General features: G+C 39.4%; 1 protein-coding gene across 1 annotated transcript in view; it reads left to right on the top strand.

The window, feature by feature from the left end:
• The window catches only part of LOC101848530 (uncharacterized protein C5orf34 homolog), a 25801-nt gene extending 10572 nt beyond the window's left edge, over positions 1 to 15229 (top strand). Inside the window, exons 4-12 of the mRNA XM_005100174.3 lie at positions 1816 to 2065; positions 3216 to 3333; positions 3959 to 4050; positions 5022 to 5085; positions 5577 to 5771; positions 6393 to 6508; positions 9754 to 9855; positions 10229 to 10269; positions 13852 to 15229. Coding sequence (XP_005100231.2) covers positions 1816 to 2065; positions 3216 to 3333; positions 3959 to 4050; positions 5022 to 5085; positions 5577 to 5771; positions 6393 to 6508; positions 9754 to 9855; positions 10229 to 10269; positions 13852 to 14255 — 1382 coding nt within the window. The 3' untranslated portion in view covers positions 14256 to 15229. The remainder of the gene's footprint in view (positions 1 to 1815; positions 2066 to 3215; positions 3334 to 3958; positions 4051 to 5021; positions 5086 to 5576; positions 5772 to 6392; positions 6509 to 9753; positions 9856 to 10228; positions 10270 to 13851) is intronic.
• Positions 15230 to 15844: the final 615 nt, after the last annotated feature.

Genomic DNA, 15844 nt, shown 5'->3' with positions numbered 1-15844 from the left:
TATATATATATATGTATCAAACATTTCTATGAGAAAATTAATCATGCACTGAACCAAAACAAAAATGTAGAATGCAATAAAAACTCACTAACGGTCACAATAAAACAAAAACTTGAATGGCTACAGGCAGAATAAAACATTCATTCTCTATAGAAAGAATAACATTTTAATTCGCTTTGTCTCTCTCTCTCTCTCTCTCTCTCTCTTTCTTTCTCTCTCTGTCTCTCTATTTCTTCAGTCTCACTGTCTGGCACACATAGACATGTACCAGAAAAAGAAACAATTCATCATTATGACAAGTGTTCAAATTATGGAAATACTGTTGAACCTTCTCCAACGGCCACCTGTAGAAAACCATCACCTGTACAAACGGCCTCCACTTCCCATCTCCTCCCCTTCGTATAAAAAAAAAATGTAATTACGCTGTGTGAGATGGACACTTTTCTCTTTGACAATGGACAGCTGTTTCAGACAATAACTTTTCTTGTTCTTTTGTAAGTTCCTAATCCAGTTTGACAATACAGTAGAACACGGCTATAGCAGGACTTTTGGTTCAGGTTCCAGAAGAAAAGTCCCTCTGTATGCGAGTTCCAGAAATCAAAAGGGAATTACCCAAAAAAGTATAGAAATCCACATGATTACTTCCCTTCCATATCAGTAAAAATTGTGCTTTTGATTAGTCTTCCTTTTCTTGTCAACTTCGTTGATTATATCGGCCTTCAATTCGAGTGAGAAGCATTTCCTTTTGTCTTTGTTGGAAGCCATCTTTTCCTCGGTCTTGTTGCTTGTGCTGTCTATTGTACCGGTAGGCCTACTGTAGAACTGGTGAAGTGAATGCGTGCATATGCCTGAGTCTGAGCATCAACAATCGCATTTCAATGAATCAGGAATCACACACTACGCCCTCTCCTCTTCTTTTACTTTTTGGCTTAGCCAGGGCTATGGCCTATACGCTCTTGTACCACGCATCTAGGCTATGACACATCACTTTTGGAGTGGTTGATGTAACGCATCTCTCCGCACCATCTCTCTTCACCTCACTCATCACTGGACTAGCCAATCACAACGCCACACCACTGACTGCCTGACTGGAGCCCGTATACAGCCCCCAACCCCCTTCCCCCCAGCTAGAGCTCACTCGATCTCTCCCGCTGTATCTGAGTTCGGGATTTCCTTGCCCCGCTAAATTCAAGCATAAGTAATTGAGTTTTCATATGAAAAAAAGGAGGATTCCGGTTGTTGTTGTTATCGATCCAGCAACAGCTGGGCTCTCGCCCTTCTGTCCAATGCCATGTAGTGATAAGTGCAGGTCTGCTGCAGTTGCTGTAATGTTCCATAGAGTGTGTTGTCTATGTTAGGTCTCGGAGGGAGAAGGGTAGAGGATTCCGGTAATGTCACGCTGTAGGGGTGGTCCTGCTGTAGTGGGTGTCGCTAAAGTCATGTTCTACTGTAGTTGTTTTTTAAACAAATGTGGCAGGTTTTCCTTTATTGTGTAGTGACTTTAAAAGATTCCCTCTGTCTTTATTCTGCTAGTGTTCTTCTCAGTCCCTTTAATCTTAACAGGTGTCTGTGTTGATTAATGGTAAGAATCTTTGCCATCTCACACAAAAGATGGGGATTCCAATTCCTGAGTGCGGAAGTTTATTTTATTCAGTATCTCTGTCTTTCCTTTCTGCTGGGATACTATATCCCACTTAGTTTAGGTTTGCCCTTATTAGCAGGGTTGAAGCAACCAGCCTCTGAAATTAATCAAATTGGGTCAGTGTGGACACGAGATATTTGCAGTCAGTTTTACAGTCAAGATTTGTGTTTCAGGTGAGGAAATTCCTGCCCATCCCAGCTTGCAGCATTTTCAGTCTACTGCTTCCTCTGTAAAGCTGAACAAGAAAAACTGCCACATAACCACCGTGCCAGCCCCGATTTCTCTGACATGTCCTTTCCAACATGAACATAAGAGGGAACCGGTTCATGAACCTGAAGAGGTTAACGGTCAAGGGAGCTCATCTGTCGGAGAGTTTCATCACGGGAGATTGAAAATCATCATCTCTGAGGGAATAGTCTACAGGTATTTATGTTAACGGTGTACAGTGGAATACTGTTATAACGAGAGGGAGGGGACCGGTGCGAAACATCCGTTATAGCAGGATTCTCGTTATAAGGGATCCAGTAATTAATTCAAGGGAAATAGTACAATAGGCCTAATCTATGTGTCTGGTTTTCTGTTCGTTTCTTTTTGTAATCTCCCGTGATGATGATTTGGCTCAACATGACCTTTAAAGTCTTACTTGATCAAAAATCGAATAAGGTTTCTTTCTCTAGCGATGTGACAGCTCAGCGTCGGCGGTCAGGAAAAAAGTTCTGTAGGCTAACTCGCCCTCTGTGTCGTCCCCCACTCCACCACAACCTGTGGTGCGTTCCGTCTGCTTGCGCACGTCACACATTTGCTCCCGTCACACATTTGCTCCCTCCATCACAGTCATATCATTGTGACCTCTCCATCCCCGCATCGGTGAAGTGAGAGGCGTGGTAGACCTAAATAATCTAGACTAGGCTGGCCTATCATGCGATGCGTTCTGCTTGTCTGTGCATACCACATCCTCCCTACTCATTCGCTCCGCCTTCATTGTTGGCACACGTGGGCTCTCCCATTCTTTGTTTCGCTAGATCACCAACAACTGGCGAGGTGTTGCATGAATAAATGGCCTATTCACTGTGCACAGCAACAGCAGTAATCCGCTATAACCGACTTGCGTGTTTGTCTGATTGTGCTATAGCAGTATTTTATTTACAAAGATAAAGAAGGGAAAAAACGGGGTTTTAGAATAATGTCTTTACAACAGACTTCTTGTTATTTCAGGACTCGTTATAAGTGGATTCCACTGTATTAAAACTGGATCTTAATATTAATTTAACTGAAAATGCTGGCCTCTGCTGAGCGGTTGAGTGATGGACTTTGCCAACATTTGAATGTTATTTATGGTTAAAATTTGAGATTTGTTTCAAGTTTCTCTCAGTCCAGTGCCCTTGTGGTATTACAAAGAAGTTGGAGTACTATGCATCAAAATTACGTCGTTTTTCTTTTCTCTCATTCTTTTGATTCTGTCCTTGAATCATACTCTAAACAATGATTATGTTGATGGGCTTCTGCACTTACAATGTACAGTTTTTATCCCTTGCCTCACCTTCCCACCAATTTCTGATTTTTGTGACTCCAGGCTCATTCACCGAGAAGAAATGAAAGTGATTGAAGTCCACCCTGGAGATGGGAGTATTTTGGTATCCCAAGGCGTGCAGGCTCACTTTTTTGTTCACTACGTTTTAGTTGGAGATCAGGTCAGTGAATATTATTTCAGTGTTTTATCTCATCCTTTCTCTCTTGCTCCCTCACCCTGCCCCAGTACTCTTTTTCTAGATGTTTTTTCATTGCGTAACTTTTGACCGATACTTTGAAAAGAACTTGTAGTCAGGGCTAAATGATCTTCATGCCATTGCATATCTGTTCTTTGCTGCGTTAAGTTTTTAAATGCATTTGATGTCTCAGGTGGTACCTCGTCCTTTGCTTAGGATTAGCCACCTACAACAGTGACTCAATAAAGAACTTCATTATATTAGATTTGGCTATAGATTTCTTTTTTAAAGTCAGTATTTTTTACACCCCATTTGACACTATCTAAATAATTTAGGAGATGGGCTTCGACCCTGCCTATTAAGACCAACCAGTGCTGAGAGGGATACAACATCCTAGGGGAAAAAGATTCAGATAATGAAAACTATCCTAACTTGGGAATCGAACTTGAGTCACCTGCTTGCTATGGCGAAGTGCCTAACGGCTGCACCACAGATGTTAGTATATAGAGTCTATGTAATGTGTTGATAGTTATTTGATGGAAAACTAGACAGTACATTTGTTTTACTGGTTAACATTTTTTTTCTTTTGTTTTCTGTTTTTTTGTTCCAGCTTGAGGAGAGAACATACTCTCTGAAGTCGTTACCGCCAGAGCGACGAAAGGGAAGTTACTCAGTGGCAAAGCTCATCAAGACGGCACATAGGTGAGTTGTGTGGTCTTCACTGTTACTGTGTCAGTCCTGTCTGTGAACTCAATGCGTGTGGGTGGCTGGTGGAGGCTTGGGTGTGGTTTGTTCCACTTTCCTCTATTATCCATCTCCCCCTTTTCTGTATATGTTACTCTCATGTAACAGCACCTCTAATCCTTTGACACTCTTATGATCCTTCTCCTATTTGTGTTGCAAGTGCCATAAAAGTCTTACTTATACAAATAATACAAACAAACTAAATGTCTGGGCAAGCAAAATCAAATGTCTTGGCAATGTTTTGACCGCGGTAGGCTTCTTGATCACAGCTCTTTTTACCATTTAAAAGAATATCATAAGTCTTTCCAAATTTATGCTTCTTTGACATGTCACATACCAAATGAGAGGTAATTATTCTCTCTGTATGTCTATATTTATACATCTCAAAATGAGTTCCTTCCTTTTCTCGTTTATACAATGATGTAAAAGATTTGAGGAGGTCTGTTGCAATCGTGATAGCAACAAGATGAACATGTTACTTAATGACCACATTTTTGTGTTCAAATTGTGGAGACTTCTATGGGTTTTTTATAATCATCGAATGTACTTTGAGTTTGGGATAGGGTCATATATTTCCTTTGAGGCCTCATGGTACATGCAAATTCTGATACTGTGAACAAAATGTATCAGAATGTATTCAGTCAGTGATTATTGCTCACAAATTAATTTATTCAGTCAGTGGTTATTGCACACAAACAAATCATAATGTCTTTGAAGTCAAAACTCTAAAAAAGGAGTCTTTGATCCTGTGATAGTGTGAATGTCTGCTTGTGTTTGTATGTGCTGAACTAAAGAGTGTATGTGTATGTATAAAGGGCCTAGAACTATATTGTACAAGAGTGGGCGTATTTTATTATTCTTATTTTTATAGATCTTCACATTTCTTCGAATATTTGCATGAATTAAATTTTTTTTCATTCTCATCCCAGGTTCGTGATCATGTCAATACAGTGGGATAAAAGAGGTCTGAAGGAAGAAGTTCCTTGTTGGAAGGTAAGTTTGGAGTTTTTCTTTGAAGACATCTTTTTTTATTAGAGTACCTGTACTTGAATGTGTTTTTGTGTATGTAAAAATGTGTGGGTTTGGAAGGGGAAAGGTGTTTATTTTATTCCTTTGCGTTAAATTTCATGAAGAATATTATTTCTTTAATATAAAAAAATAAAAAAGAGACAATGTGAACTAGAATGAGACAGGCTGAATTTCATGAGCTTTATTTGAAAGCCTTGTTTAGATTTAATTGTTGTTAAAGCTGCTACTGCCACTGAAAAAATACCCTTTGGGATTTCTAATTGCCCAACTGCCATTTTTCTGGAGTGGGAGGGGGACATAAATTTTTGTGTGTTTGAAAGCATCTCTTCTTTAGACATTTTGCTTGCCATAATTAAGTCCCATATAATATCAGTACAGGGTTTATTGACCAAAGAAAGTGCAGCACAATTGAAATCCATGAGTTCACTTTTTATTTTATTCATCTGTGCTGACAGAAGGAGGTGGTGGCTGTAGTGGAGCCTCTGTCGTCTTCACTGTTGGAGGAGTGTCAGGTTGAAGGACTGGGGAAGTTTTCTGCCTTCACAAGCGGAAGAGTGCGCATCGTGTTCGACGACAGGGTGGCTTTGGATCTACAGTGCAACTTTTCCCGACGTTTGGAGGAGTGCTCAAAACATAGCAAAGACCCTCAGGTGATCTTTGAGGATAATATGTCTTATGGATTTTGAAAGGCTTTCTTTTTAGAGAGGTGGAGAGAGAGAAAGAGAGGAAAGGGAGAGAGTGCAAGAGGGAACAAGTGATGGGGAAAGGGAGGGATAGGGAAGGTAAGAAAGAGAGAAAGTCTGTCTTTAAATATTTTCTGGTCAAGATGTATTGCTTGTTGTGGGAACAGTAAAGTATTATTTATTTATTTTAAACTATTTTTGTACTTCTTAATACTGAAAATGATAACATTTTTTTTGTTGCTGTGAGGTTTGGTATTTTTCCTAAGTTACGTGTTGTCTAATAAGAGCGAGGAGGTCACCACTCTCGAATTGTTTTTCTCTGATGTTCGTTTTTATCTTTCTCTTTCCTGGCACAACATGACGGTTGTCAAACTGATGTGCTTCTTTTTACTCAAACTAAAACTCCCAAGATGAAAAAGTGGATGGCTGGAGGGCACCACTGGCGCAGTAGGCCCTACTTCTTTTGTTTCTGCCTGTCTGCCTTGCTTTTTCTGTGCACTACATGGCTGCTATTTTTTAAAATAAAGTGCTTCTCTGAACTCAAACTCAAAAAGGTAAAATGTTGGTTTCATTTTTTTCTGTTGGCAGCCTTTTCTTGTACAAAACACATCTGGTCTGCCATTTAGTTACACAAGTGGACGACTGATGCTTCCTTCTGGACAGTATGTTACAGTGGATATTGGCAGCCCAGGACCATACAGAAAGTAAATAGATTTCTTTCTCTTTCTCTCTCTCTCTCTCTTTCTCTCTCTCTCTCACTTTCTCTCTCTCTCTCTCGCTCTCGCTCTCGCTCGCTCTCTCTCGCTCTCGCTCTCTCTCTCTCTCTCTCTCTCTCTCTCTCACTCTTTTTCTTTCTCTCCCTCTTTCTCTCTTACTCTTTCTCATGCCATCTTTCTTCCATTCTCATACTTTCTCTGTCTGTCTGTCTGTCTGTCTGTCTGTCTGTCTGTCTGTCTGTCTGTCTGTCTGTCTGTCTGTCTGAATGTCTGTCTGTCTGCTGATTGTGGAGGAAACTTTTACAAAATTTTTGATGAGGCTTATTACAAGGTCTTATCAAAGATAATGAACAAGGTCTCCTTGTAAAAGTCTCATTGTTGATGCCCTTTTGTTGTTTGTGTCTTGATGTGTTGGATTTGGTTATATTTAGTTTCTAGTATGATAGACCAATAGCTTCAGACAGATGAACTACTTGTGGCGTGGTGCTGTGACAATTTATTTACAGACTTTTGTTAGCAATGCTGCGGCAAGGCTTGAGTCAATAATCATGACTTGGCATGAAATTAGTTGTCACATCACCATACTATACTCTGTGTGTGTGTGGTGGGGGGGGGGGGGCACGGTAGAATGACATGCCTGTGTCACACAAGCAGCAAAACCCAACAAGTTCCAAGCCTGAATGATTTTTTAGAAAACTTTCATTTTGAGTTGCAGGTGTTGGGCTCGCTACCAAAAACTTGTGAGGTCGAACCCTGTCAGGGGCCCAATGTTGTGTCTTAGGTGATGCACTTTACATTAGTTTCCCTCACTTCATGCAGGTGGGAATGGTTTCCTGTCTATAGACAGCGAAAGTTCTTGTCGGTTTTGTTAGAATCTGAGTGTTTAATTGACTGCTAGCACTGTATGCTTCCTGGGAAACTGAGAATGTCTCTGAGTGTTCTAGGGTTTGTTGGGGTAATTATGAAGATTGTAAAGTGCATAGTAGAGCTTGTTGCTAAGCGGGGATATGCACTATACAAATACTATTAAATTGTGTCCCGACGCTGTGAAATCAGGCACTCGTCTATTTTGCATAGCTGCCACTCAGGAATTTCAAAAAAGGAGGAAATTCATGCGAAGGCGGATGCGCTCTCTCCGAAGGCCGGAGTAAAACCAGTGAGATCCAGAGGCAATATATACATGTACTGGAAAATCTAGCCTATGGTTTTGGAAGGGAAAACTGTCATATTTGTTAACCTTAGGCAACTGAATTAAAATGTATTTGAAAAGAAAAACCCCAAAAAACCCAACAACAACAAAAGCACTAAGTTGACTAACAAGCATTTGAGTCAATTTGACACAGTTTGGACTTGTTGACTAAAAATCCAGTGTTTGTTGCCAGCTGGTGTCTTATAAAAAGATTTCTTTCACTTTAAACTTGTACATCGATGTAGAGCGCGCGCAGTATGGGATCAAGGAGGCAACACCTTTGCCGCTGTACTGAGCACTCCTGTACAATTGCGGTCCCGTTTGCACTTAAATTAATAGTGCCCCTGTAGTGTGTAAATCTAAACTGAATTAAAATAATAGCCTAGGCTATCTAATCTAGATCTAGAATCTAGATATCTAAATATGCGTAAATCTAGATTATATCTAGAGATAGATTATCTAGATCTAGATTCACTTCAACAGCCACAATAGCCATCATGTAAACAAACGGGACCGCAATTGTACAGGAGTGGCGCGGGCCGCGATTTCTTTATCGCACCAAACGCAAAGTGCAGCCAGCGGTTTGTTCAATTTTCTCATGAACTTTTCAAGTCGCACACCGGCAGCTTCTTTCTCATTCCAGCTCCTTTTATTTTTGCATTCAGCATCAATTTCTCTCGAATTTCCTCTGTTTTCAATGACAACTCGGCGCGTCAACGTCCCGATGCCCGATCGACACTGTAGTGTGTTGCTCCACAATAAACAAAGTGAAACTAGCGCTAGGCCTAGAAGAACGGAAGTAGAAAGCTACGGGCGGACATGCGCAAGCTGCGTTTTCGTTTCTCTTCCGGTTCGGCGTTTTTCGCGTGTAAAAAAGCATCACAATTTGCGACCGAGAGCGGTCCAGCGGAGGAAGGAGGAAAGTAGCGGGAAAAGCTAGATGTAGCGGAGTTTCCGCTATTTAGCGGGAAAGTGGCAGCTATGATTTTGGGGCACATGAAATAATTTGTATCATCTTAAAGCCTGTCCATTTGCCATAATGGAACAAATATCCATTTATTTTTTGTACAAGCCAAGATATTGGCTATTGAAGGAGGTGCGGGTCGCCTGGTTTCAGAGGCAAAAATTAGCTAGAAAATGGCCGCCAAAGTTGCCTTATTTTCCTTAGTTTGAGAGGAAACTGAAAAGTGGCATCTTTTATGCCTTTAATCAACTTTTTTTTCAATAAAATCCACACTGAAATCTGTCCTTGAAAGGTGTTGACCCCCCCCCCCCCTAAAAAAAAAAAGAATTCCACAAAAATTCCAAAACCTGCCGAAAAATGCTAGTTTTTTCACTTTCATTATTTTGATGAACGCCTGATTTCACCACGCTGCCTCACAATCATTTATTGTCATTGCGTCTTGAAAGGAACAAGCAGAGTTAAAACATGTCAGTTTTGAAGGAAGCTGTGTAGAAATAATGGGGGGCTCTCATGGCCTAGAGGTTAAGGTGTTCGCTTCTCATTTAATAGGTCTGGAGTTCGAGTCCGGATAGCGACAGAAATTTTTCTTCTCTAAAATTGTCTTCTTTCAACTCATTTCCTACTCTCTAACAATGTCTTGTTGTCTGCTTTCATCTTCACTTTCTGCCCCCACCCCCCTCACCTCATTTGCCCCCTCCTCTGGGCTCCTGACTCTTTCTGCAGACTTTCTACTGCTACTCCTTGGCCCCTTCTTACTGCTGTCTTTCAGCCACACCCCTGATCGTATAGTAGGAAGGATCTATACCTAGCCTTCTCTGACAAGGGCGAAAGAGGAAAAATCTCAGAGGTCCCGTTGTGCAAGTTGCGCACGTTAAAGATTCCTTGGTGGTGAAAAATCAATAAGAGTAGGCTTCAGCTCCCACCCGGGCAAAATTCAAAATTTCCTGGCTACTGAAAATGTTTAGTCCCCCGCACTCATATGACCTTATGCAGTTGCGAGTGCCGTAAAACACTTACCAAAAATAGCTAAGGTCATATCATATTCGCAGTTGTGTTGTAATCTCTTCCTTCTTCCCTCAGGTATGTTCAGGCGGCGAAGGAATGGGCGTCGTGGGTGAATGCGTCGCCAATGGAGAGGCAAGAGTTCTACCAAAAACAGCACTTGCCAACTGTGATGCAGAGGTGAGTGACTCATGTAACCTACCCAGATAAAAAGGAAAAAAAATTTAATTTACCACTTTTTTTATGATGTTCTCTGATAAATTTGGTTTACTACGGCTTGCATAAAGCAGACGTAGAATAATGTATAGGTCTTTTGAATGTGGTATAATCCACTTGTTTTTTTCTTCTCAGATACATTTGGTTTACAATGGCATGGATTATAAAACAAATACAGGTAATAAAATAATGTACAGGTCTTTTGAATGTAGTATAATACACAATGAAGCACAGACTAAAAAAAACAACCGATTGTTAGTCACTGCAGTTCATATTAAATTTATTATTCAAAAGTGCTATTCGATCTATTTTCATCCTTTTTTTTTTTTCATTTCAGAGCTGCAGAACTGGAGCTGAAAAAAATATTTTGCTTCAATTGTATCCTTTGCCAAGCTGCCTTCTCATGATAAGTTTTGCACAGTCAGTACTACTATTAGTAAATTACTGTTTAATGAACAGTCAGTGGGCTAAACAATTGATCAAACATTTCAAGTTGATAAAAGTTGTTTAAAAATTAGAATACAGACAATAGATGTACCAGTTGTGACAGTTTACGTGACAATGTGTTGTATTCTAATGATTCTCTATTGAATGGATGCACTGCTTCTATATGGTGTTCACCATCTACTCTCAGTTATGGCAGTCAGAAAGATGAGGGACACAAATGAGATAATGAGACGGTTAACTAGATCAGTGCTTCCTCTCTTCCGTATTTTTATGGAAATCCGTACTCTCTGCCAGTTCCGTATTTGTTCCTCCATCATTACCAACTCCCTCCGTAAAAAGCTGCAACAGGGTAGGACTACTGAAATTCCGCAGCAAAAGATCCGTACTCGCCTTCATATCATCTAGTACTAGTATAAGTTACGGATATTTACGGTAATTCTCCTGGCAATAAGTTAATGTTATAGAAACCTGCCAGATTGCGCATTTCCTGCAATCGTACATTATTCCGCTATGCCCCATGCATTCATTGCGGGTTGGTCGGCAGTACATTTTTACCTGTGGATTGATCAAAATCTGGCAAACTTTTTGTGCCAATTTCCTCCTTTCTATCATTCACTCATTCCGTCTGTCTATCTTCAAATGGTTGCCGCGGCTGGAAAATCTGCGCTTTGATCAAGTAAATTGACTTGTGATCTTAGACAGAAAATTACTGTCAGAAAGAAACTTTTTTACAAATTTGTCTAGATCTAGAGAAATGATCAACACAAAGATTCTACGGCTCGGGAACGCGATAAAGTTCGCGATGAAAGAAATTTATGCTAAAACCAGCCTAAAACTACTAAAATCAAGAATAATTCGAAGTAGTGTTCCGAGGTTGTGACATGCGACATTCAGACGTGAAAGTTAAGTATACGCCGGGTAACTGTATTGTGAAGGTACATATCTATTCATTATTCCCAGATTTGCCTTCTATCAATGTTGCGATATCAAATTAATTCATTTGCTACGTATTATTTTCGGCTTGTGGACGAATTTTTTTTCGGGAGGGCGAATGAAATGATGACTAGTGGGCAGTTAAAGGTCTTTGGGGCCACAAATTCAAATAAATGTCAACATATTATATACCAAAATTTTCAGTATGGTTTGTAGAATACATCTGTAATGTTTATTTATGTATTTTTCAACTTTGGTTCCTGTAAGAGACGATTATGCAACACAATTTTGATTGGATGCGGAGAAGATTTGAAAATAAAAAATTAATAATCTTTGGTGAAACTCAAAATAGGTAGCGTAAACACTCGCGGCCTTCCGACCGCGTGGTATCGGTGAAATCGGGGTAATTCAGATCGCTGTTTCTTTGCTCTTTCGCTATAAAACACCAAGTACCGTACACCTTCTAAAAGTTCAGCTTTTCCTCATTACAATGGTGTAAGTTGTTTTTATGTCCGATTAGTAGGAGCTGGAGAATCGCTGACGAAAGCGAAGCCCCTCGCGGTCGGAATGCGTGGTCGGCCGGTTGAAAAATTGACACGGCTGCATTCAAATGCTTCGCGGAACGAGGAATGATTAAATACCGTCTTTTCATTGGCGGAGAACTGTAGAGCTTTAAACGGGCTTTCCTGTGGTATGTGTTTTGCCGTTGGCATCTAAATAGAAAGCTTTTAAAAATACTGTCAAAATGTTAAAAGGTCTCTTTTTACCCATAATATGTAAAATACCGGCTTAAAAATTGTAACTAATAAAAGATCAGCTTATTTTCTATTAGAATAAAGTAATCAGCTTGGAATTATTTATCATCAATCCTTCCGCGAGACTCAGAAAGCATGTGACCCGGCACGCGGGGTACACTACAGTATAGAGCCGACTCGCTCGCTGCGGGGCCCGGGGCGGCACCGGCGGGATCAACGCTCAGTGTTTTTGTCGAAATAACGACAGATCATCGTGTTTGAGGCGATAAAGTACTGATTTGTAATGATCTCACAGTCTTGAAAAAAATTAGGCTCCATATATTTGTTATAGTAATTGTACTTTGTTAATGTGGAGATGTTTAGTGCTCTTGGTACTCTTTAATTGTCTGTCAAACATGGGGTTGCAGCCAGTGACTGACTTTAACAAATTTGATCAAATTATAAACAACTACCATTTTCTTAAAAAATGACTGAGAGGTTAAAGAATGGTACCAAAATGCTCAGTGGATATAGGCCTTTCAAATGGAACTGATAAATTTGGCATACAACTACTTTGAAAATTTAGTTTCTGGTACCTACTCAAAAAATATGTTTGCACATAATCAAATGATACATCAAAATAACCGTAAATGAATATAGAACTGGAAAATATTGAAAAGTTTGCAGTTATTTACGTACATTCCATAATATTTGTACATTTTGAACATAACATCCGATATTCAAAAATAAATAAATTTTCATAATCTTGAAAAACGATCACAAACTGAAAACCCCCACTCGTATCTTATATGGAATTATTCAGAATTGCATTTGGAATAAACCTATACATGTCTTGAGTGGCACTTTTTGTGTAATTTCATTAAAAAGTAGTGATTTTGGGGAATAAAAATATTTTGACAATTTAGATCTAGAATCTAGACCTAAATCTAGCACTCAAAAATATTTATTTCTCAATAACAGTGCATTGGCAATATGAGTCCAATCGAATCAATGTTATAAAAAAGAGTCCTACATTTCTTTAGTAGGCTAAATAATGATAGATTTTGTTGTGTAAAAGTACTAAGACTGGTGTCCGGGCTATAATTTTGGCATCGCGATAAAACAAAGTCGAATAAACTACGAAATCGCGTTTCAAAACTGAACCTAATTTTCCGATTTTCAGTGGAAATGCTTGACCCAGAAGTCAACATTATATTATGACCTTTATTTTAACATGGATATGTGGATTGGAATAGAAACTAAGCTAAAATTGAAGATCGGTTCTCGAGCCGCCGGGGGCGGCTTAGCGTACTGACGGCACTTTAGCTGCGCCGCACCCCCACGGCTCGGCGTAGCGAATGATTTAATTGAATTATAGTAGCAATGGAAGGGGAACCTGCTTTTAAACATTGCCATCAATGGAAATATTTTATGAAGATCTTGGTTTGGTGAAGAAATCAAACAAGACAAAATGTTGGTGAAAAAATAAATGTTATGGTTTGTTGGCAATCTCTTCAAACAGGCTCCCAAATGCCATTTTCAACCCTCTAAAAGCACTAAATTTGAATTTCTTTGGGGGCTTCGCCCCCTGAACCCCCACCGAGACGCTGTTCCTAGACCCTGATGGGGGGCCTACCCCTGTCCCCCCTCAGAATTTTCCTTACTTTTCAGCTTCAGCTGGTGAAAGCACTGAAAATGCATGAAATTTAGTTTCACTTGGGAATGAAAGGATTACAGTGACGAATACGCCTTTGATCTAACCAGGGAGAATGTAGAACGAGAAAGAATAGAAATTAACAAAATGACTTCCCCTTAATAATATGTTTTTCTCTTAACCATCATATAGACATTCTGGAACAAACACAGCTGTGTGAACAAGTAGGCCAACAAGGGACAGAACTGGCGGAGATCTCTGCACACATACCAGCTTCAGAGAGAAAGAATATTTCTCCTCGCTTGTCAGCGCAGACTCCAACAGCTTCTTTGTTTCAACCTCGATCTAAAGGAAATGAAGCCTTTATGCCTGGGTACAGAAACAGTGCTTTGCCTTTGAATGACAGTCAGTTTCGTGATCAGAAATTACCACATGGGACACAGTCCAACTTCCACAGACAATCTCATGGGTCGACTCATTCTTCTAAAACGGATGAAATCAAGCAAGGCTTTTTGTCTGTAAGACAAGCACTTCTGCAGACTTCAAGCATGATCAGTGACATAGATAACTTTTTAGAGAGTAGCAAGAAGGTTTGACTTTTGTCTGCATTCTTTCCAATGATGAGGTTACGATTTAGGTATTTGGGAGTCTCTGGGGCCCTTACTTCTGTGAAGGCCTTGTCAAAGACGAAAGTAGAGGGTGATGTGCAAAAGGTGACTTTCATTCTTCTTATCTGGGAATAATGGTTACCTCTTTATACAGGGGGTTACCATACAAAGGTACATCACTGTCTGCTGGAAAAATATTCAATGGTTTTTTATCAAACTTGTGTACCATTATTTATTCTTGTTGTTGTAATTGTTAAAGTAGCCTTTGAGCACATGCCTGTCGTCCTAATGCCATGATAAAAAGATGGGGGCGGGGGTTCTACATTAAATTGTGATCTTTGCTGCCGTTTAGGGTATTGTCTGTGGTAAAGATGGGAGGAAGAAGTTGCCATTGGAGATCTTATAGTTTGGGACATGGATAGAGTAAGTGTTGGACTTTTGATGAGGTAGTCACATAGCAAGCACGTTGGTTGGTTGTTTTTTTTTCCTGGACTGATTCTGTTTTGATGAAAGTTTAAAAGTATAGAGTTGTTCATTGTTAAAATCAGAGAAACAGATTACTGCTGAGAAGGCAATTATCAAGTTACAGGTATGTGAGTTTTTGTAGTGGTGCTAATATGGTTCTGTTTTAGGACTTGTAATTCATCTCCTGAATTCAGAGTAGTCTTAATTTCCTCGTGGCATTATATTTGGAATGTTTTATTTTTATTGTACTGTTTATAGTAGTAGGCCTAGAGGTCTGAAGCCAAATCACAAGGACCTGGATTTGCATTGAGTAGGAAAATATGTTGGTCTTCAGACATACTGTAAACTTTATTTTTAAAATTGAAAAGTGCTGAACTATATTTTCATAATTGACATGGAGATTGTTCCGAACAAACTCTAAGATGATGAAGTGAAATACATATTACGTCAAGAATGTATGCTTTAAATTTTACAATAAATCAAATGAAAATTGAAAAGCTGTTTTGTGTGGGTGTTTACACATGTGTTTATGGGTTAATTTGGATGAAAACTTGTGGTTGTGCTTAAGTTTACTAATATTATGTTGTATGTATTAATGTGTTTCACTTGTGTAAAAAGATCATCCTTTTTTTTTTTGCTCTCTCCCTCTCACTCGCTTTCTCATTCTTGTCCATCTTTTTTTTCCAGCACTAGGCACTTGTCAACCACTATTGTGTCCATATAACTTTCTTTTATCAACTGAACCAAAGAGAATGTCGCATGGTTCTGTTATTGGACTTGTATTACTATTACTGATGTTTAATGGTTCCTGTAAGCATTTCCCTACGATATATTAGAATTAGAGCAACACTGTGTCCCACTTTAAACAGTCTCAGTTATAACAGGATTTCGGCTATAACATTATTATTCTTATTATGTATAGTAAAAAAATTGTTTTGTAAGAGGCATTGGGACAGACGTGCTCGGTTATAATAGTGGTCCAACCATCAACCAGTTTTTTAAACAAATCGACAAGAAAGCAAAAAAAAAAAACCCAACCCAAATGAAGCAAAACTATCAACATTGATGGTTAGCTGGACTTATGTAACCCATAGTAGGCCAAAGTTAATTGT

This window comes from Aplysia californica, unplaced genomic scaffold, assembly GCF_000002075.1.
Source record: "Aplysia californica isolate F4 #8 unplaced genomic scaffold, AplCal3.0 scaffold00238, whole genome shotgun sequence".
Lineage (NCBI taxonomy): Eukaryota > Metazoa > Mollusca > Gastropoda > Aplysiida > Aplysiidae > Aplysia > Aplysia californica.
The sequence above is the reverse complement of the archived record's forward strand: the minus strand, read 5'-3'. Positions and strand labels throughout refer to the sequence as shown.